This window comes from Eutrigla gurnardus (assembly GCF_963514095.1).
Source record: "Eutrigla gurnardus genome assembly, chromosome: 7".
Classification (NCBI taxonomy): domain Eukaryota; kingdom Metazoa; phylum Chordata; class Actinopteri; order Perciformes; family Triglidae; genus Eutrigla; species Eutrigla gurnardus.
Window position 1 is genome coordinate 23962197 of NC_139921.1, and position 22872 is coordinate 23985068.

The 22872-nt window shown below is 44.7% G+C and overlaps 3 protein-coding genes across 9 annotated transcripts in view; 1 reads left to right on the top strand and 2 right to left on the bottom strand.

Moving 5' to 3' along the window:
- Nucleotides 1–1198: 1198 nt before the first annotated feature.
- On the bottom strand, nt 1199–11898 carry LOC311015693 (serine/threonine-protein kinase PAK 2-like). 4 transcript variants are annotated; one of them, XM_084013093.1, is made up of 15 exons: nt 11716–11898; nt 7424–7617; nt 7229–7335; nt 6750–6897; nt 6634–6650; nt 6433–6546; nt 5704–5827; nt 5565–5628; nt 5382–5430; nt 4974–5086; nt 4773–4890; nt 4312–4411; nt 3968–4164; nt 3713–3850; nt 1199–3313 (listed from the first exon to the last, which is right to left on the bottom strand). In XM_084013093.1, exons 2-15 carry the CDS (start codon nt 7599–7601, stop codon nt 3227–3229), a joined length of 1554 nt encoding a protein of 517 aa, XP_083869219.1. In that variant the 5' UTR covers nt 7602–7617; nt 11716–11898; the 3' UTR covers nt 1199–3226. The 4 variants fall into 4 exon arrangements, with proteins under 4 accessions (XP_083869219.1, XP_083869218.1, XP_083869220.1 ...); XM_084013092.1 differs by lacking the exon at nt 11716–11898 and adding an exon at nt 9170–9313; XM_084013094.1 differs by lacking the exon at nt 11716–11898 and adding an exon at nt 7858–7967.
- A 629-nt stretch (nt 11899–12527) lies between these two features.
- hltf (helicase-like transcription factor) lies at nt 12528–20949 on the top strand. Of its 2 annotated transcripts, XM_084013090.1 has the most exons (25): nt 12528–12633; nt 13147–13349; nt 13462–13628; nt 13923–14065; nt 14209–14279; nt 14490–14561; nt 14820–15011; nt 15146–15220; nt 15310–15370; nt 15532–15598; nt 15757–15815; nt 15966–16013; nt 16222–16326; nt 16436–16527; nt 16636–16779; nt 16990–17122; nt 17501–17636; nt 17849–18028; nt 18176–18291; nt 18903–19084; nt 19217–19339; nt 19665–19777; nt 20055–20235; nt 20371–20451; nt 20744–20949. In XM_084013090.1, the coding sequence occupies exons 2-25, from the start codon at nt 13152–13154 to the stop codon at nt 20885–20887; spliced, it is 2883 nt and encodes a 960-aa protein (XP_083869216.1). In that variant the 5' UTR covers nt 12528–12633; nt 13147–13151; the 3' UTR covers nt 20888–20949. The 2 variants fall into 2 exon arrangements, with proteins under 2 accessions (XP_083869216.1, XP_083869215.1); XM_084013089.1 differs by lacking the exon at nt 12528–12633 and having other exon boundaries at nt 12659–13349.
- gyg1a (glycogenin 1a) overlaps nt 20943–22872 on the bottom strand; it is a 40367-nt gene continuing 38437 nt past the window's right edge. For all 3 annotated transcript variants that reach the window (XM_084013099.1, XM_084013098.1, XM_084013097.1), the window contains one exon: nt 20943–22614. In XM_084013099.1, coding sequence (XP_083869225.1) covers nt 22447–22614 — 168 coding nt within the window. In that variant the 3' untranslated portion in view covers nt 20943–22446. The remainder of the gene's footprint in view (nt 22615–22872) is intronic.

Here is a 22872-nt window from a genome sequence, read left to right on the forward strand (position 1 = left end):
CCAGGGAAGCAGATAAAACGTGCCCCAATGGGTTAGCATTGGAGCGAGTCTGGAAGGCTGCCAGGCAGGTACAGATCTCGGGCTAGGCAACGTCAATTTTTGACGGGTTTTTTTGCTTCTAATAAGTCGGGATGACCCTGGGGACAACGGAAATGGGGTCAAAAATGACCGGATTTCTCCTTTAATATGAGAGATACAGATTCTCATCGGAGGGAATGACTTATCTGTGTCAGCATACCAACTTACCACTTTGAATTATGTTTTTAGATTTCATTTTTACACCGCCGGGATTGCAGCTGAAAGAATGAGGCTGGTATTGTCAAACACCGCGCCATAAGAATACATAGATGCAACATATTAATTTATTTAAAGTTATTTTTGGGCCTTTTATTGCGGGAGGACAGCGTGAGAGTGAAAGGTGCAAGAGAGAGGGACGACACGCTTCAAAAGAGGGTAGCAGAGCGGACTTGAACCAGCGACCGCTGCAGGGAGGCTCGGCACAAGAGGTGATAACTCCACAACTGAGCTATCAGCACACTTAACGCAATGCACTAACCAGTCAGATCTATTAGTGCGCTTATGATGGGGCGGAAATATTGTACGACTCTTAACTTTGCATCCAAACAGTCGGCGAGTTTTTGCACAATGTTGATGTGAAATATGAATAACTGACCATTTGTCATTCAATATATTTGTAATGTGAAATTTTGAGTTGATAAATTATCCGCTTGTATGCGTTGTGTTTATCAATACATAGAATTGTTGTTTTATACACAGGTTGGGAGGGATCACAATAAAACCAACAAAGCTTTCGTTTTTAAATGGGTTTTTTCAAGCTAAGTAACATAGAAACTACAGATTTTTTTTATTTTTATATTTCATCATATCAAATAAATATTATATAAATATATAATATAAATAGATTTATATTAATATATGTTGTATTCCTGTTAGGGTGTATTTTTGGACATATTTAAATTTTTGGAAGAAAAAAAGTTTGGGATGAAATCATTTCGGGGTCCCCCTGCAGTAACTCCGCGTTCTGAGTCTCCTTGTAATTTTACATCTCATTGTAGTTTGATTGGATTTCCGACAACAAATGCAAAAAGGTCACTTCCAACTGAAGTTTTGTACCCTGGGGCCCACCTGACCCCCTCGGGCCCACGAAGCCCCATCTCCTTTGAGTGACACAAGCCAATTGAGATCCACGTTTAATAACAATAATTTACACAATGCATCGATGATATTCATCACCAGAAGCTTTTGGTTTTCAACGACAACACATCCATTTTAAACTCTTCAATCATGTGACTGGAATGTGTGTTCTGGACATGTGACACATAACAGTGGATTCCAACCTGTTTATAGTATCTGCAAGTCCTCAGTTTTCTTTGTCGACCTGCCGGGTAAACACACAGCAGTTTGTGAACTTTCAATCTATTGATTGGTGTACTTGGACACAGATGTTCCCAAACTTAGGTTGTATGAGGTACTTCATACATAGGCAATGTATTATACCTAAGGTAGATGGAGAAGAACCAGCACGGGAGCAAAGTACTGCTGCAGACGGGGCTAGCAACAACACATAGTCTCACGGTGGACAGTCCTGTGTTTGTTCTACCCCCCCACGAAAAAGGATCCTAAATTACTTTCCATTGTTTTTGTGCTAAGTAATGGGGGGGGAAGAGGAAGATGTGTGTCCATGTACACGAATCACTAGATTTTTATTTCAGGACTAGTTAATTAACTGCCGTGAGCTGAAAATGAGTTAAAAAAAACAATCTCATTCTGTACTGTAAGCAGGTTAAAACAATAACTTCCAAATACTATTTGATCCGGCTGGATTGTCTCAGGTTTATCAATAAAAAATGTGTGCTTTGGGGTCCTTAATTACACAGTTCAGAGAACTGAGGATGGATCGGTACCCCCCAAAAAATAAAATGTCTTCTGTTGTGTTAGTTACAAATACCAAACAATGATATACATACTTTTAAAAAGCTATTAAAAAATACAGGACATCACCAATACATAATATACAAAAAAAACAAAAACAAAAAAAAAAGCAAATTCTTCCTCCAGTTCAACACATTCAGACATACGAGTCAATACAGTACTTGTGTGGGACGCACACCAACACACCGACGGTAAGGCATCTATTGTAAAAAGGCACGGCTAAAGACAAACAGAACATCTCGAAGAGAGTTCAGACGGGTTTGCATTGTCTGTAGAAGAGTCTGCACAGAGTGTGTGCAGTCACTGATAGTGTATCTCTGTGCCTGGTAACACCCAAAGCTGCCACCAGAGGGTTTGAAGCCCATAGCAGAAAACACTATGGATATTTTAATCCACCATTTTAAAAATAACTAAATGTTTCTTGCACTTGTAACTTGAAGCCCATTCCCTTTGCTGGAATGGTTGGATTTCCAGTGACCTACGGGGTCAAACCAGGACACACGATCGGGCATTTCCACACTGCACAGAGACTGCAGTGTCCTGTTAGACATCGTCAGGATGCACATGTGTAACTACAGCAACAGCAACCATAGAAACCAGTTGCAAAGGCCCCGGTCCCTCCACACTCCAAAATTGTTAAGGATGAACAGAGTCATTGTGACATAAGACTTTTATCTGATACAAAAAAAATATTTTTAAAAAGCATTTCCTATAATAATAATAATAATAATGATGATAAGTCTTAAGGGCTATAAGTAGCTCCTTAAGCATTGCCTGCTGCAGGTAATGCACCAAAAAAAAATAGAATAATGAACGTATTGACTGAGGCATATTTTGATGACAGATGAATTAATAAAGATTCCAGTCAGATCAAAACAATCCAGTGACAGCAGAGATGATGGTTTTGCACAACTCGCCAATATTTAGACAAATGCGGAAGAACTTGGACTATCTTTGATCCTTTGTGAATATGACCCTTGATGTGTAAGGAGTCTGAACCTCAACATGTGCTCTGGTTGCAAGAAATACACGACAAAACAAAAAAAATTTAAACATTGTGGCTGCATGCGGCTGTAGGACAAGGAACAAAAAAAAAAGGTAAATCTGGCACCAGTACAGAAACACTGGGAATAGTGGAGAGGCACTTTGTGATCCTCTGAAGAAACAAAAACACCAGCAGGTTGCTGATGGTCATCACGCAGAGACCAGGAGGAGATGCCGGCTGCTTTGGCTGTCATTGGCATCAGCTCTTATAGTCCTTAGAGACCGGGATCTAGCGGTTGCTCCTCATGGCCTCCTTGGCCGCCAGGATGAGCGGAGTGAGGCTGGACAGAGGCTTGGCCAGCTTCAGGAATGGGTGCTACAGACGGACGGACGGACAAACAAACGTGACGAAGTGAGTAAGAAACTCCATCGGTTACGTATACATAGTACAAGGACAATCATTCATGTTTTATGGGATCCCAAACTTAATCTTAAATCGGACACAACAAACTTTTTGAAGAGGTCGTCTGGGATTTAAGGAAATTGTTATGGACATTTTACACTGTCGTCTGATAGTTTGGCGACCAATGGGAATAATTCAACACCGTGGAGGGACATTTGTCACTATTTCCTGACATTTCTTGCACAGTAATAAGGACAATAATAAACAATTAAAAGGATAAACTGAGAAAACCCCCCAAAAAAAGATCTTTAGTTGCGGACCTAACACCTGTTTTTGAGAGGGACATGTTCATAAAATGGGGGCAGCGCGTACCTGCAGCAGTTCTCTGCCTGATCCTCGTTTCTCCACGTCCATCTCCAGACAGCGGGACAGGAAAGACCTGAAGACAGGAGACAGCTTCTCTGGACTCTGCAGCTCAGGAGTCCCATTGGTGGCGATTAAATACAATGCCTACGACGAGCACAACATCAGGGTCAAGAAAAGCAGTATAACAAAAAAAAATACCTTTTTCGTTGATAATAATCACGTGCGATTCGAGAGAATTAAAACAGAAACTAAATTGCTCACCCTGAGAGGGTTCTCGTTAAGATACGGAGGCTCTCCCTCCACCATCTCAATGGCCATGATCCCCAGAGACCAAATGTCCACTTTGGGCCCGTAGGCCTTCCTGGTCACCACCTCCGGAGCCATCCAGTACGGGGTTCCCACCATGGTGCTACGTTTGCTCTGCTCTGGAGTGATCTGGGCACAGAAGCCGAAGTCCGCTGCAAAGAGAGAGAGAGAAAGAAAAACACTCTGTTGAGATCCTTGAGGATTCGTGGTTTCCGACTCCGTACCACGGTCGGGTGATATCCCGCCCAGATGTGTACAACATGTGGATCGGTGCGTGTTCGTAAGGTGCTCTCCCTCACTGAGTTTGACCGATCCGTCCATTCCGAGCAACACGTTGTCACTCTTGATGTCTCTGTGGATGACCTGGTTGGCATGAAGGAACTCCAGAGCCTGGAGGACCTGGTGGCAGAGAGGGAGAGGGTGTGTGACACTCCTGCTAATCCAATCACACTATTCATCTGACCTATAGGTGGCAGCAATGAGTAAAGGAACAGAGCGATATGCCAGCAAAGACAAAGTAGACTGCAAGCGAGTAATCCTCGATTGAAGAAGATGAGTTTTAAAGGAGCCAGGGAGGAAAATAGAAGGCATAAGGTAGCAGCTGGGAAAGGAAAAGGTTCAAGAAGTCAGGGAGAACAAAGGCGTTTAGACCCTAGAGCCAACAGTGATAAGGAAAGTTTATTCGAGAGTAGATATGGGGACAAAGTTTCTTTCTTTTCTATTTCTGAAACTGTGACTGTAAACATTTAAAGGCTCCTACCTCTCTGCAGACCGCCGCGATCTGAGCCTCATCCATGCACGTCTCCGTGACGACGTCAGTCAGGGAGCCACCGGCCAGGTACTCCATCACCACGAAAAGCTCGTCTCCTACGAGGAAACTAAAGGCACGCCCCACAGAGCGGTTAGCGAGAGAGCGGGAGGTGCCGCGGTCGTCCGTTTTGTCTGTGAGGTCAGCAGTTACCTGTCTACGAAGTTGACGATGTTGGGGTTCTTCATCTCCTTCATGACCAGGATCTCGTTGATAATGAGCTCTTTCTTAGGCTGCTTCTGCAGGTTGATCTGCTTGATGGCCACCTGCAGAACATCAACACCGCATCAACAACCGCCCACACGTGCAAAGAATGAACCTTCTGTGCAACTAGTCTGTACTGTTAGCAAGCTTTTAACTGCCTGGAGAGAGAAAACATATGGATTAGGCTTAGTGTGGATTTTGAATAGAGATGTTCTTGCAAGGGGGAACTTCTGATAAGCTTCAAAAAGGTATTGCAGCTGACCTTATGCTGTGTGATACAGTAATATAACAGAATTTCTTCAGTTTTTTTCCCCACAGTTTAGTCTAATTGTAGAAGCAGAGGATAAGCAACCTTACCTCTTGTCCTGTGGCAACATCTATGGCTGTGTAAACTGTGCCAGATGCCCTGAAAGATACAAACAAAAAGAGGTGACGTAACCTTTAATGACTTCCCCCTTGTAGCGAGCATCCCACCAAACAGCCTCCATCAAATTCCTGCCGCTTTGTCCAACATTCAAACCCTGCTGAATCCAGACTTACCCCTGGCCAATCTTCTCGTAGCGAGTGTATTTCTTCTTGGGATCTCCAATGCTGACAATAGTTCCTAGGAGTCATAAAAAAATAGCCAAGTCAGCTCTGCGACGTCTCCTTTACCAGCGCGTGTGCGTGTTTGACGTACTGAGCTTCTCCATGATCTCCTCGTCCGTCATCTTGCCTCCCTTCTTCTTCTGTCGGTCGGCTGCCTTCGAGGCGCCATCCACCTCTGGAGCTGGGAGGGGGTCGATCACCGACCGCGTGTACACCTGACGCAACGCAGGAGAGAAGCATTTCATGAATATGGACCTTGGGTGATCTTTCCCCTTCTTATTTATTTTTTTGATGACTTGACAAGTGAGTGCAGCTAGTTTTATGTCTTTTCCTTTCTAGGGTTGCACCCTTCCTTCTTGTTTTTAGTCAACTAAGACATTTTTTGTCCATTTTTATGCTATTAATGCTATATTTTCTCATATTGAATTAAGTTTTACTATACAACTCTGGTGAACACAACATTTAAAGATGTGTTTTGTGCGATTCTTTGTGGAGAAACCAAATTTTAAAGATCTGTTGATTAGGCAAGGCAAGGGAATCCTTTCAACGACAAGGCAATTCAAAGTGATTTACTTAAAAGCATTGGAAAGAAACACTTATAAAAAAAAATCATAATGATAAAAAAAAACAAGCAAATAAAATGGAAATATAAAATAAAAAAATAAAATAAAATTAAGATTAAAAATAAAAACTGAGAGCAAATGAGATTCAAATTAAAAATAAAATAAAATAAGTGGACAAAATGTGCACTAAGAATTTCTTTGGTCTTGGTGTCCCTAGTGCTGCTTTTAAAGTAAAAAAAAAAAAATCCCAATCTCACTGATTTCGTGTGTTCTGGCCGCGGTGCCACAATTGGAGGCGGCGTGTCGTCATCGTCGTCGTCGTCTCCACCCTTGCCACCTGACGTGGAGGTGGCCGTACCCGGCGTGCCCGCCTGCAACAGCAAACACACGTAGATCAAACCGAGTGCACCGCTGAATGGACGTCAATGTGATGAAGTGACGAATGGAAGCTCACTCACCGACTGCGAGTCTTTATCTGAAAAGGGATAAAGCGTAAAGGACACATGAGTGTGTCTGCGTAGTTACAACATTGGACCTTTTAATCTATTTAGCTGTTGAGCAAAAGAAAACTGACCCGAGGCGGAAAAACTGAGGTATTTCTGTTTTCCACTGGTGGAGTCGTAGAACTTGAGAATGTCGAGGACAGCCTGAGGATTCTGTTTCTGTTCTGATTTACTGATGTTGGAGGTTTGAAGGAGACGGGCCCACTGCTCTGGCATGCCCTGCAAGCCACCAAACACACACACACACACATTGAAAAACATATACAGAGATCTAAAACGAAGAGAGCAAAAATATCATTGCCGTTATGTTTCAGTTGGGATGCTACAGTGACTTCCTGTTTGCATATTTGATTATTTTGGACAGTGCTCGAGATGAAATCTATAGATTTCCTAACAACAATTAAGACATCACTTTAAGTTTTGACCAGATGAAACACGACTCGATTTGTTGACCCTTTGGGAAATACATTTTGAGAGCAAGATGAGTAGACTGACATGGTTCTCGTGTCTAGGTGGTGCTGGGAAATGTAGTATTATGGTAGATACTTACAGTGAACTCTCCAGTGACAGAATCAAAACCCACATGGATGGTGTGTTCAAAGTCTGAGGGGGAGGAGATCTCAGGTCTGTCCTTGTCCCGGTCCTTCTTCCTGCCTCCTGCAGCACGAGGTCAAGAGTCAACATGTTGGTCATCTGCGATGCACGTGCATATGTCACGTGCTGTATGCAGCCACACATCTCTTACCTTTCTCAGAGGCAAACATGGAGATGATCTTGTTCCTGGACTTCCTCTCCTCCGGCACGGACGGCAGCGGCCGCGAGCTGTGATTGGCCGACTGGGGGTCCTTGGCTCCTCCTCCTTGGCTGCTCATCCTGACAGGGGGGGCGGGGGGCTTGTCCTCACACACTCCGCTGTCACACATCTACACACACGTACACCTGCACGGATAAATGACACCGCACGCAAAAAATGCTGTGAAGTCTGTCGCACACTCAACCACTGGGCGTGCGACAGACACTGGTTCACTTCTTCCTGTTTTTTAAAGAGATTTCACAATGCTAGTCAAAGCTATACACGTTAGCGCAAGCTGCTCCAGAGAAGTACAGCCTTAGTTCCACATGACACAGAATAACACACGTTTGAGTAAAAAAGCAAATGAGAAATCAAGAAGCACTCACGCCGACCTAAATAATCCACCCATGCCACGCAGTCTTGCGAGGGGGCACCGAGCGTTGGAGCGAAGGGGAACAGAGAGTGTGAACAGGAAGCAACGCTGAATGGGCAAAGTGACGTGTCGAGTCTCGTTCACGGCGACACATGAATGAGGAAGGAAAAGAGGCAGAGAGAGAGAGACAGAGAGAGAGAGTGTGTCTACGAGTGAGAGAGGAGGAGAACAGTATGACGACTGGAGTTAAAGGGAGAGGAGTAAATAAAAACTGTACTAAAGAGCGATTTTACACCACATATGATATGCGTATAAAATTCAACGCACGGTTGTGTGTTGAATCAGTAGTTTCCAATCTTTTTGTCACATAAAGTTGTATTTTGAATACATCTTCTAATGTGGTTATTTTGATCTTGATTCGAGTACTTCTTCCACCACTAAAACTGTTGTTGTGTTATCTATTACCCTAATATGGTGGTGACATTGTAGACACACACACGCAACACACAAAAAGCACCTCTTCCAGTCTTGCAGAGCAAGCGCATTTGGTCGACTGAGCCTGCGGCCTACATTCTTGGTGACATCACAGACAGGAAACAGGAAGCAAACAAAGGTTTCCTCACTTCCTGTGTCTGACGCTGATGACACGCCGCAAACCGGGATGAGAGACGCGGCTCAGGTTCAGGCAGGTATGCCCTCTTCTTCAGACATAAATCCCTTTACCTGCCACGGCGCTGCCGACCTGCTGACCTCTGACACAAAAACACCTGAAAATGAATCCGATCAGGAGGAGGCTGCTCAAACGAAGTCAAAGCTGATGGAAATATGTTTCACTGATGTCGGCCATATTGTCTGCCCAGAGGATTCAGCAGTTTCGGGTGCTGCTGCTTACGTTCCTGCTGATTTTTTAAAAATCCACGACAAGAACGGTTATATTTTTTCTCCTTCTTGGAGCATTAAGGCAGTAGAAGATATCTTGATACAAACCCCTTTCCTGAACACAACACAAACAAGATGAGGCCTTTGAGGGAGTGGAAATAGCCATTTCACACCAGCTGAACTTTACTCCCCTCCCTGTGTAACCTATGAAACGTCTGAAGCTTTATGATGGAAGCTGTCCCTGCAATCGCTGCTCTAGACTCGAACCGCGCAATGAAGGATGATGTATGCTGGCCTTAGATCATGGAAATCCTTAACTTCCAAATGTTCACACACATCACACAACCCAACGAGCTAGCCTACCAACACAACACCAGGATGCCTCGCTCTCTCACGCCCTTTTCAATGGCTCCGTCTCTTTTTCGTGTAAGCTGTCGAGCACTCACCTGTTTGTCGCCTCTTCTGCGTCTTACAGAAGATCATGTAACCAATGAGAACGGTTGTACTCCCAGCGAGCGTATGCACCTCTCTTCTCCAGCACTCTCACTGTTTTCCTTGCCTCTCTCTCTCTCTCTCTCTCATCTAAGGGCAGGTCTTAGCATGCTGCCTCATTCCTCAGCAAGCTTGGAAGGGACGAGTGTGTTCTTGCCCTGGCAAGATAAAATTAGACCCAGTCCAGACTTAATATGTATTTTCAAAGTCAGTGTGTGTGTGTGTGTGCGTGTGTGTGTGTGTGTGTGTGTGTGTGTGTGTGTGTGTGTGTGTGTGTGTGTGTGTGTGTGTGTGTGTGCGTGTGTGTGTGTGCGTGTGTGTGTGTGTGTGTGAGTGTGTGTGTTGGACTGAATGTTGGGTGCTGGCCGGCCAAGCTGAGACAAGTTGTCTCTCAGAAGGAATTCCATAGCTGCAGGGCTGCGAGGGTTGGGCGTGTTCTCCCATCCATTTCAGCCACACACACACACACACACACACACACACACACACACACACACGTGCTCACGCACACACACACATACATACGTACACACACACAGGCTCCATTGTCAGCACTTGAACATCTTTTATGTAGCTCTGAGCGAAGCCTGAGCGCAGAAGGAAAAAGAAGAAAAAAAAACTTTGGGAGGAGAGCAGGCAGGTGCACACATCAGCACTGCCACCTAGAAAGCTTGTGTGTTTGTATAACTGCCAACCACTTACACCACTATTGGATTAATTAGCAAGCTCGTCAACTTCATTAGTTCGTCGTCTGAAGGAAGAGTTCAACATTTTAAAGAATACACTTTCTTAGGGTTGGATGAGAACATGGATACCGCTCTCACGTCTGCTGGACTCATCAGCCGTTGAGCTTAGCTTAACCCAAAGATATAGTGCTCTTCACAAGGTTTAGGTGGCAAACTATTTATTGGGTAGGACCAGTTATGGAGATAAAATGACAGGCCTGGCACAAGATCAGAGGCCATTAAGGCAAATCAACTGTTAAATGCTCATGCCTCAGGCCTATTAAACATTCCACAAGGAAGTCACACATTTAAGGGAACACAAGCATTGTGTCTTACTGACCCTCTAGCCTTAATAATATATATATATATAATACATATATTATTTCTGTTCCTCATTCTGGGCTCTCTCGCCGCATCAGAGCACTTTCTATTCCCTGTGGCTGCTCGCCATCAAGGGAAGCCCACTTCCTCATCCTGGAACTCCCCCCCCGAGCGCCCATGAGGGTCACAGGACCGAAGCAGCCAACCAGAAGGCGGCAAACGCAGCCGCCGAGCTGTTTACAGGAAGTGGACAGCGGGCCTTTTGTATTCGGCTTCTATAAAAGGAAATTCTGCAGAGGACTTCCTGGAAGGAGTGATGAATCTGACACACACACAAACGCTACCCCCCCCCCCCCCCTTTCATTCACTCACACAGAAACAACATGGAGATAGAGGCAAAAACACACATACTGTACGCTATATGTGCACGCACACTCCCTCTACAGTCACTCCGCTGATTATGGGTCTGGCAGTGACTGAAGCGTAAACACGCTGCCCAGCTGCACACCCACACTTGAACACCTTATCCTGTTATTCAAACAAGCACGCCTCACCCCTGTGTCAACATTTTTGATTAATTAAATCACCGGGGCCCCTGGTCCCTGTCAGAACTCGACTCCACAGTTTGGAGCGGGCCTCAGGACTCACAGTCAAGGTCTGTTAAGATTCAGGTCCTTGTGAATGAATGGCTGGCTTGAGCGTAGCTGCGGGGTTACTAGTCTGGACAGAGGATTCACAGTCACAGATTTGCACACTGGCGTGTAGTACATGCTATACGAGAGTTAAGAAACTCAGAGGGCATGAGTCCAAAGTTCAGCGTGGCTCACATTGTTCCATTATATGTTCTGCTACCTCCCAAACAAAATCCTAAATTCTGTTTAAAGCCTTCTCCGCACTGCCAGGAATACAGATTTGGTATCCTTGCTTGTAGTTTGCAGGTTAAAAAACATTTAGTACGTAGCAGAGGTGGTAAAACCACTAAACTTAGGTACATTTTTCATGATACAATTCTGATACGTATGCAATAATAATATATAATAATAACAGCATAATAATAATAATGTTTGAGGTCCATTTCAGCAGAGCTGGCCAGACTCCACTGACAGTTATTGCAGATGTTTTGTATTAACATCACGTGTTATTTACAATCCTATAGTTGCCCTGAAGCCGCTACTTTGGTTTAAATGTAAAGGAAATCCCCACATCCACATACAAACGAACACGATGATCTTGAGCCTGCTGTGCTTTATTTGATCCCCTTTAAGGGACAAGAAAAACGTCTCGCTCCACACAACAGTTATGGTAGAAGAAACCACTCAGTCTGAACGCTTCCTCTGCCAAAAAAACACGTTCATAGTAACAACTACAAATATCCAATTTGGTATGACTTGACTGATCGGTTGGTTGTGTTGGATGATAAACGTAAGGTGAGAGCAACGAGCATGTAAACTCACCGGTTGCTGTCAACCGCAACAACAAAAAAATCCACAGCACTCCGGCCAAACTCCCGAAACTCTGCCCGGTCTCTGCTAATTTCCACTCCGTTTGAAAGCCAGATTTGACGCTGAGATTTCCCAAGTTTCCCCGGAAGTGTGAAAAAGAACCCGATATCGTCTCGGTCCACCACACTCCACACACTTTAATCCAGTGTCTCTCCGGGAGTACTCTGGGCCTTGTCTCGCTCCTTGTTTGGCCCGGGGAGGAACCTGGAGGAAGCGGAACGTCGTAGAAACCAGCCGGGGAATCGGAACGTCGCGGCCACCGTAGCGTTCATTGGGCAGAACGCAAAGGGCGCGAAAGATGCAATTGGCGAAGAGAGCTGTGCGTCACGTCGGACCGTAAAAGTAGACGGACACATTACCGGAAACAACTTCGATTACAAAATAAAATACATCTGGAGCACAACTGTCGTTCAAATTATGTTGATGTTTTTCTTCTTCTCATGTTCAATAATGGCGCTTGGAGAATGCTGTTGCAAAACAATTTTTTGTTTGTATGTTGAGTTTGTTTTCCAGCTCAGAAAAGCACAGTATATTCAGCTGATAGTCTGTGATTCAAGTCTAATACTTGCTAATACTACACTAACCTATTTCTATTTTTTTAAGTTTTTCAAGAAACGCTTTGCTTAAGCAACACACCTGTTATTAATATTCCAGCGCACATTTCGATGCTGATCTTCCACTTTGTTTATTATCAATATGATTTCTTCCATTGTTATTGGACCGTTGCTCAAAGCGTTTGCTACGACCGGAAGTTGTGTGCGCGAGAGCTGCTCACGTGACGCAATCGGGTAAAAGTACATCCGCAGCGGCAACGCACACAAATCAAATCGGAAACACCAAACAAAAAGTCGACCGAGGCGAAGAAAAGTCGTACGGAATTTTTAACTAATAATAAATCACAAACCGCCTGTTGTTACGTATCTATAGCTAGCTGTTGTTAGGACTAGCGTTAAATTACGCTACGGCTACGTTAGCTTGCAAACAACATTAACGCTAATGTTTTGGTTAACTAGCTAACGGATAGGCTGCGTCCTCTCAACGGTGCGGGGAGACGAATTCACTTTAGACACTTATTCAGCAACATTTACTTAAAAAAAAAAGGAGCAATAAATGCTATTTCCCTGCACGTAAACCTGTATGTCTACTGTTAGTTGAGAAGACTGTGACGTCAACGTTATCTGGTTCAACTTTTCCTGTAGTTAACGTGCAACCTGTACACACAGAACAGATGTTTTCTGGGTAGTGTTGCCAGATGAAGCTATGAAGCTGCTCTCTATAACAGTTACTGTCCCTTTTTTTTGTCTATTTGTTTATGTGTGTGTGTGTGTGTGTGTGTGTGTGTGTGTGTGTGTGTGTGTGTGTGTGTGTGTGTGTGTGCTCCAGGTGTCATGTTTTCCCGAAGGTGGAGGTTCGGCTGGGACCCGTTTAGCGAGGTGGACCTCTTCACAGACCGCTCTGAGACCAGTGCAGAGACCCTCTCCCAGGCCATCAGAGCTGCTGGAGCCGAGGAGCCCGACGCAGATGGCAGTGTGCTGTTTGGCCACCTGCAGGGCACTGTGGTCGGCCTCAGATATTATACAGGGGTGGTGAGGATCACTCACTTTTTTTTCTCCCTTTTGAAAACAGAATTCAACGCAGCACGGATGTAGGTTTGAGAGGCCTTTTTTGAAATCTTCTGCGTTTGCGCTCTCTTCACAGGTGAATCAAGGGGAAATGGTCGGTTTGGTGCGGCAGCCCCAGAATCCATACGACCGCAATGCAGTGATGGTCGCCAACGTTTACGGCAACCAAGTGGGTCACATCAAGCGGGAGCTGGCAGCAGCCATGGCCCACGTCATGGACAACAATTTGGCCAAATTAGAGGGGTGAGTAAGTTGTTTTTGGTGTGTCAGTGTCAATCTGCTCACATGTCAATCTGAGGTTTCCCAACGTCCTAAGGATTGTTAGCCAAGAAACACCCCTAACCCTAAACGTAGGCACACAGGGCTGCTATTGATGGATTCTCCCTGTAAATATCTGTATTTGATTTTTTAAAAAAACATGTTTTATTCATACCACGTAGCAATTGTTCAGTTTTAAAAGGAACTGTGATTACAGTGGGACGCCACAAATGTAAATGTAGTGTGGGATTAAAAACAGCTGTCTCACTGCTCTGTCAGGGTCGTACACTCGGGGACGAAAAACTCTTTCAACATGCCAGTCATGCTCTCCTTCTGGGGGGCAGAAGAGAACAAAAAGGCCGTGATTGAAAGCATGGCGCGCCGCGGATTTAAATTGAACACCGGAGGAAGCAAAGCAACTGGTACGAACGCACTAAAACATCTGATCTCACTTGCCTCCTGATGCAAAACCTCTCACATTTATCCACATAGTGTGCTTTGTTGCATTAAGAATGTTTTATGTCATTAACTTTATTGTTTTGTGTTTTTTTTTGTGTATTTTCAGGTGCAAATCAGTATAATCAAGGTGCAATGTCATCTAAAAAAGGGTTAACCATCCCACTAACTACACAGGAGGTAATCTACTTAAATGTAGTCAAAGTCATATAAAGCGTTACATTTATGACATTTTGCCAATATTTATTATAATATTTGGCATTAATGTATATGTTTCAGTTTGCGTGAAAACACCCTTTTACTTTCCTCTCAGTTGTTGACAACACATTCTGATTTATCATCCTTTTTTAAGACTTTAAGTCGGCAGTTGTAAATATTTTTTTCTTCCAGCTGAAGAATGCATTTGACAACCTGTTTGATGGATTGATGGATACTGAATACGGAGAAAAACAAGCAGCCGAGGTGTGTATTTAATCTCTTTTTTACCCGTCTATCTATTTTTTTTGTCAGCATTTTTGTCTTGTATTGTATTTCATATTACTCTCACAACTTTTATCTCAGTTTTATAAGGATATTATTTGAGCCCTTCAGCTTGGATTCTGTTAATCCGTCTCATCATTTTTACATAAATAAATAAATTAAAAAAGCTGCACCCTGAATCAGTAACGTGTGGATCTCAGTGAAGCTGTATTGTAAACATGCGGATCTCTTTCTCCGCAGGCTGTGGGTACTCCTCTCCTGCCTCACCAGAAGCAGGCGCTGTCCTGGATGTGTGCTCGGGAAAACAAATCTTCCCTGCCACCCTTTTGGGAGAAGAGAGGCGAACTCTATTATAACAGCCTCACGTGTTTCTCTGCCAAAGAAATACCAGAGAGAATACGCGGGGGAATACTGGCAGATGACATGGGACTGGTGAGTAGACGCACTGTTGGGTGTTATCATTACCATTAAAAATAATAATTCACTTAGTTAATTTATGCATTAACTCGCCACGAGATGTTTGGTCAGTCGAGAAAAATGAGGCTTACGCCGTTGGTGTTTTCCAGGGGAAAACTCTGACAACCATCGCTCTGATTCTCACCAACTTTCACAAAGGAAAGCCTCTGACTGTGGAGAAATGTGTAAGCGTGTGTGTGTGTGCGTGCGTTCTTTTCAATCAATATGTAATCTCATTGTGTTCAGCCGTCATAAAAATGTTCCGTGTCTGCAGAAGGAACAGCATTCACCTGTCAAAGCCATAACTAAACCAGATATGGCCCCCGAACTGGAAGGTAATCTCAACTTTCAATAAATTAGCTGCTGGTGGAGGGAGATGCAGATTTCCTGTTAGTTAGTTTCTGTTCTCTGTCTCTCTTTTTGTGAGTTGAATGCAAAAAAAAAAAAAAAACAGAAATGGAGCACTGGCGGTAGAGATGATGCGTCTGTGTTTCAGGAAGCAGCCGTGCAGGCGATAAAGCGGGAGCGAGTGATGCAGCAGCTGGTTCTCTGTGCTCCGACCTGTACGTGATTTAATTGAATTTGGCACATCCAGTCGGTCTATATGTGCACACGTGATTTGTAGAATGTAATAATGTCAGTGGTGTTATTGATGTAAGGGACTTCACTTTGCTGTAAGCATAAATATATATATGTATATGTGATGTCCTCTCTGGGTCAGTCCTCAGGCGGAGGTGATCTATGTCGATTCAGCAGACGAACTGGAGAAGTCGGATAAAAGTACGCATTTCAATAATTCCTTATCTGTGACCTTTTGACTGTCATATGTCCATTCATGCTCTCGTTCGCTTGCTCTCTACTGGTTTTTGAGTTTGTGGCTTACATCCAGTTTAACTTCTACTACCGGTACTTTTACTTTTCCACTTACAGATTGCAGCAAAGGAAAGAAGAAAGCCACCAAGCGTAAGCCTGTTAAAGGTACAAGCCCAATGAAATATTTGTATTTGTGCACTATAATATGTTCATGTAAATATATGTGTGACATCACTTGGAATCCACTCGAAAAGACGGAACAAATTGGCATTTGCAGTTTAAATTTTACTTTTTTTGTTATTTGGCTTGTATGACATCATAATCACTCCTTCTCCGTATGAAATAAATCACTATGTATGTGTTATATGTGCAGAGGCCCCAATATTTGTGGATGATCTGGAATTCGCTGCAGCTCTGGGCGGCCCCGCAGCAAAAACAGGCGTGAAGAAGAAGAAAACGGCCACTTCCAGTTCTAAAAGTGTGTTTTCACCTGGTGTTTCATATACGATCATTATTTAGTGGGGAGGGGGGGGGGGGGGATTTGTGGGGATATTGGAGATGAGTGTGTACATTTTTTGTGTGTGCAGGTGTGGACTCGCCCGTCACTGAAAGTGCAGACGACTTATCAGCTAGAACGACTCTCATCATCTGCCCGCTCTCTGTGATCAGCAACTGGCTGGTAAGATAACACTTTCTGTCACTCAACTTCATTTATGTAGTCCCGCTAATTAGCTTGGCGACAGGTTTGCTAGACTGGTGATGTCTTCTGTCCCGTTGACCTGTGCAGGACCAGTTTGAGCAACACGTGCGTGCCAACGTGAAGCTCAACGTGTATCTGTATTACGGCTCAGAGCGCAACAGGAGCAAGACCTTTCTGTCCTCTCAGGATGTGGTGATTACGACTTACAACGTCCTCTCTGCCGACTTTGGGGTGAGTGTGACGGGGTCACGTGTGTGTCTGTGGCCGTGATGCGTCTTTCAAGGTGTTCACCCTGAAAAGATAAAGTGGCTTAATATGGAGGTGCAGACTGCATTCATTTGTTTGCATAACAAAAATCCTCCAATCGCAACTGATTCATGTGTGTCCTGAACATGGATGCTCTGGATGCATTTCCATATCGTCATTGTGCTTCGTTTTCAGAATCAGAGTCCCCTCCATGGGATCAATTGGTTGAGGGTTGTGCTGGACGAAGGACACGTCGTGAGAAACCCTAATGCACAGATGAGTAAGGCTGTGCTCGACCTGAAAGCTCAGCGGCGCTGGATTTTGTCAGGTAGGCCTGACACACACACTGACACATACTTTGTCTGGGAGATTATTAGGGCCCGAAATAACGCATAACGTTACCGTGACATTGTGTGACCCCAGCCCCAGTCTTGGACCCCTTATAATAATGTTGGCGTGACCAATAGGGTTTTCATCACTAGTATCGTATATCCTCTCAATCTTTCACTCTCCCCTTTCTTGTCTGTCTGTCCTGTCAATGTAATAAAGGCTAGTTGGTTGATGCCATAAAGGAGTTACAGTAGTCTTGAGAAGATAAATGCATAAATGATTTTGGGGTCAGAGCGTGAGAGGATTGGTTTAATCTTGGAGATGGTTCTTACATGAAGGAAACCGGCTTGGGCGACCTATTCTTGCCTCCCTCCAGGTACTCCTATCCAGAACAGTGTAAAAGACCTGTGGATGCTGCTGGCCTTTCTGCGTCTGAAGCCCTTCGACGTGAGAGAGTGGTGGAACAGAGTGATCCAGAGACCCGTAACTCAAGGAGACAGGGCCGGCCTGCAGTGAGTGCTCACTGATGCATTATATGACAGCGCTGAAACATAGTAATAACACTCCACAAACTACTGTCATACAGTCAATCAGAATTAAATACCGTTTTCATCTAAGTTTCAACATAGTAACGACAAAAGTCATCGTTTAATTGATAACGAGCTATGTTGAGTTTTCAATGTAGCAACCTGAGTGAGTGTTGAGGCTCACATTCTGCGCACAGGAACCTTCAGACGCTGGTGAAGTGCATCACTCTGCGGCGGACCAAGAGCAGCAAGGTGAATGGGCGCCCCCTGGTGTCTCTGCCCGGGAAGACGGTGAGCGTGGAGCAGGTCGAGCTGAGCCAGTGGGAGAGAGAGGAGTACGAGCTGGCACGCAACGAGGGAAGGAACACCATAGGCCGGTATGCGTCAGTGTGCTTGTGAATAAATCAACAACATGGTAAAAACTTATCAGCAAAACGTCATGATATGAGGCTATTTTAACAGAACATACAGCTGAGGTTACAGCGATGTAGATCTTCTTTAGGCTTAACTATGTGTGCGTGTAGATACTTAACTGAAGGGACGGTCTTGAGGAATTATGCTGACGTGTTAGCCATCCTGATGAGGCTTCGACAGCACTGCTGCCACCCTGATCTGCTGGCGAAAACATCCTCAGACCTGGGTAAGCCCCCTGCAGTATGATACGAGACTAATTAACCCATGTATAGTACTGTATAGCCAAGCGTAGTCAATTGTCCTGCCCAACTGTACTGAGAGCATTTCCTCTTCATTCCCACGTAGTCCTGAGAGGAGGCCCAACCACACCTGTGTTAATGCACCAATTCCAGGCCCCTGACTTGTCATAGCAGGTGTAATAAATAACATTAACGACGGCTTCGTTGCATTTGGCTTTACCAGTTCCAGGCTCTGCTACCGTGCTTGACTGCTCACTGGGATGTAATGGGATGCTTGAATGGACGTGAGCCCTCGTTAATGTCATGACACCTGTGCTTGCCTGCTATGACAAACCTACACGTTTCCCTTATGAATTTCACTGTATGACTGTGGTGGTTTATTCATTTTTTGTGGCTCATGATGTGAAAAAATTCACATTGAGGCAACATATTACCAACCCTGTTTAGGAGCAGAGGCTGTGAGGTGAATATGTTATCCCAACCCCAACAAGTGTAGCATTTATGTTATCCATTTAATTGCAAAACCCCAAATTTACGTTTGTGTCCTCACGCACACGTTTCATTTTCACACTACATTTGTCAAATATTTGGCGTGCAGGTGCTGCAGCGACGCCCGCAGAGCTGCGGGAGCGTCTGATAAAGAAGCTGCGTTTGGTGTTGGCCAGCGGCTCTGACGAGGAGTGCTCCGTCTGTCTGGAATCGGTGCATCTGCCCGTGATCACACACTGCGCCCATGTTTACTGCCGGCCCTGCATCGCCCAGGTTATCAGCACTGAGCAGGTAACATGTGCCGACCTCGGGCAGACAGCAGGCATTCGGAGTTTGATTTTTCATTTTGACCACTGAATCCAAGGTTGCACCTCCTTTTGTAATCAATCATTTAGCTGCTAATCATGAACTGTGTGTGTGTAGGAAACGGCGCGCTGTCCTCTGTGTCGGAGCGAGATCAAGACTGGTGAACTGGTGGAGTTTCCACAGGAGGAAATGGAGGAAGATAAAAGTGTGAACCCTGATAAGTGGAGGACAAGCTCAAAGGTACACTGCACATACTGAGGCTGTAGGAGTAACTGGGAGATTAAAATAAATACAATAATCAATCACAAGTTAAATAATGTAATAAGCACCACATTATTTAACTTATTTATTAAGTGGTATGCAGGAAATTATTGACTTAATTTATTACTAATGTATTCCCATTACCTGCCTCAAGTGAGGGCAATTTAGGAGCTCTTGTGCTCCTGATTTTGTTTTTGTGACTTCCCTAATTATCTACTGAGAAGTCACTCAAAGTCTTATTCAGCAGCATGGCGGTGATGGATGATGGGTTTATGTTGTTCCTCTTTCTTTTGGCTCTCTGCAGGTGCAGGCGCTGATGGGAAACCTGCTCAGGCTGCGGAGTGAAGACGGCAGCGTTAAGTGTTTGGTCGTCTCCCAGTTTACACGCTTCCTCACCATACTGGAGACTCCACTCAGGTACACACACGCATTCACAGTATAGAGGTTCGGGATTATTAGAGGTCAATGTTTTTTTAATCGTCGGTAATACGTTTAAATAAGTTTCTCCATTTGAAGCATTTCACAATTGTCTTATAAACAGTTGGATTTGTGGCTCCTACTAGATATTTATGCTCGTCAAGGGAGATGGAAAATAATATGTTAGCAGTGCACCAGCAGATACGTTCTGAAATTAATTAAATCGTCTATTATATTAGTTAGTTTTCTTGGTGTTGATGCCCGCCCTCTTCCCCAGAGAGCATGGTTTCAGTTTTGTGCGGTTGGACGGCACCATGAGCCAAAAGAAGAGGGCTCAGGTCATCCAGGACTTTCAGAGCCCTGCGGCCGACGGCCCCGTCGTCATGCTCCTGTCACTCAAAGCTGGAGGGGTGGGGCTTAACTTGACTGCCGCCTCGCATGTTTTCCTCATGGACCCTGTAAGTAGATTTTGGCCAGGTGCCAGACACATTCACACGTGACTATTTTGCCATGACCTTTGTAAATTGATCACAAGAAACCCTGCAGATGAGCCAAAGATGGGTAAATCAAAGAATGTCCGCTGTTTGTTTCAGGCGTGGAATCCTGCTACTGAGGAGCAGTGTATCGACCGCTGCCACCGTCTGGGACAGACGAGGGAAGTTGTTGTAACCAAGGTCAGAAAATGACTAAACTATTGGATTGTATTTTTGTATTAATGCGTTTCTCGTCTGTGGCATCGAATGTTCTTTAGTCTGTCCGTTTTACACTGTGAGGACTGAAACTACAGTGCCAAAGTATTCACCCCCATGGCATGGTTCCTATTTTGTATAGATCATTGCATTAAATTCCATACCTTTTGCAAGGCATTGTATGTGACAACTATACATACCATTTACAATGTTTCATGTATGTATTGCATATTATATTCTGAGGCTAAACGCTGTGTTTGTGTGTCTGTTGCTGCAGTTCATTGTGAAAAATTCCGTGGAGGAGAGCATGGTGAAGATCCAGAACGAGAAACGGGACCTGGTGGAAAAGGCTTTTGGCTCCACAAACGCCGACAGGAAAACGTCTCGCATCGATGACGTCAAAGCTCTGATGGAGCTCTAGATGAAGTACAGTGGCAGTGTTTGTGTTGTTCCCATGTAAATAAAACAGTCCAGGTTCAAACAGTTCTTTATTAGTGCTTCAACAGGGATGTACAGTTAACAGCTGGGGGGACAGGACAGGACAGATACTGATGAACTGATGTCATTACAATTATGTTTCACTTCCATACTCATGCATATTCAGGATTTAGCAGGCGGAAGTTTTCTCAACCGTGCCAGCGTCTCGTAGGAGGACGGAGTTTACTGGAGTGAGGAGAGTATTGGTAGTTAGGATGGGAGCTACATATGATTAGTTTAAGGGCACACGGCTGGAGTGGAGAAGAGGAGTGGACTGTTAAGTTTGTTGCACTACTAGCAGCAGTTACAGTAAGTGAGGTTTTGTAAACAGTGAACGGCAATAAGGCAGCTGGTAACGCTACAGACAGGAAGTGATGAAACGGGCATGGCACCAAGACGTACTGATGTGGGTCCGGCGGGGACGTAACATGCAAAATATCTGGGGGGGGGGGGGGGCGCACTATGGTTTAATCCCGCACAAATACATACAAATCTATCAACATCGCTTTCAGGATGTGGCTGGAAGGACTTCATTATTGACCCACTGTTTTACTGTGCCATGCAACTACAACACAACAGACCTTCACGTCCGAATACAACACCAGATATTACAAAGCTGAAGTCACGGGGAGCTGGTGAGTGTCAGAGGCACAGATAGGGAAGTTGACCCGTGTGTACTCTGGTGAGGTGAACGCGGTCCGGTTAAAGCGAGATTGTCATAACTGGCGGGAGACGATGAAAAAAAAAGGGGAAAATGAGCCAGTTAAGTGGTTTTAAATAGAGAGAGGTATCGCAGGATAGGAGCTGTGGTAAAAACCCAGAAACGTCTTTTAAAACGTACTGATTTCCCTGCAGCCGTTGCTGGAAGTTTCCACACGTTAAGGAAGACTCGGGACTGTGAATCCATCTCCATCGATTGCACAAGAACACTTAAAGAAGTAAAGGAGATTGTGGGAAGAACTCTTATTTGCTTTCCAGGATGAGAAGATTACACCACTCGTGTGTTAGCGATGTTTTTTTTTTTGGTTAACCTCCGAGAGCCGGGCAAAGGTCAACATGATGGAGTTTCCCTTTAAAAATAAGATGCCGGCCATATGATCAGCCCACATCTGCAAATTCACAAGACTATCTTTGTTTTGCCACAACTGCATTTCACTGAATGATAATTATAATTATAAAAAAACGTTTACATCCGACATCTGTACGATTCTGAAAATATCTTTAAAGATTACCAAAAAAAATCACGCAGACGTGTGAGTGGGTTTTAATCTTCTCATCGAACTCGGCAAGAAAGCAAACGAGTTTATCTTTTGAAATGTCAAAAAAGGTGCATGTGAACTGTGTCAAACTTCAACTCTGTCACTACACTCATACACACTGACAGGCATTCATCCAGTCAGCTGCTCATCCAGTCCCTGTGATTGGCTGAGCGGGGGGCTTAAAATCCCCGCCCCCCCACAGGGCTTTTTAACTCGTGCTCTCTCTGTCCGTCACGCCGCCCCGCTACTTCAAGAAGGAGTCGAGCTTCCGCTCGATGTTGGCGAAGGAGTCGTCCCCCATGTAGTCGATCTGGCCGGCCTCCCAGCGCTGCTTCCTCTCCGCCGAGGAAACCTTCTGAGGGGGAGGGACCGAGGGTGCTGGCTTCTCCCTCACCTCCTCATGAAGCGCATCCTGCGTGACAGAATGAACAAATGCAATACTTTATTAGACTTACAGATTGACACTCGTTCCACGCTGTGCTGAACGCTCTGTTCTACACATTAACACACAAAGCAGCTCATGAGGTGATTTCGTCAGGAGAGTCAAAGTGCAAGCAAGACTTTCGCAAGAAACTTGCAGCAGATAAGAAGAAGAAGAAGGCTTCCTATAGTAGATACTCAATAAGGCAATACCAAGCGAGGCATGATGGCTCTAGAGCGGTGGAGGGAC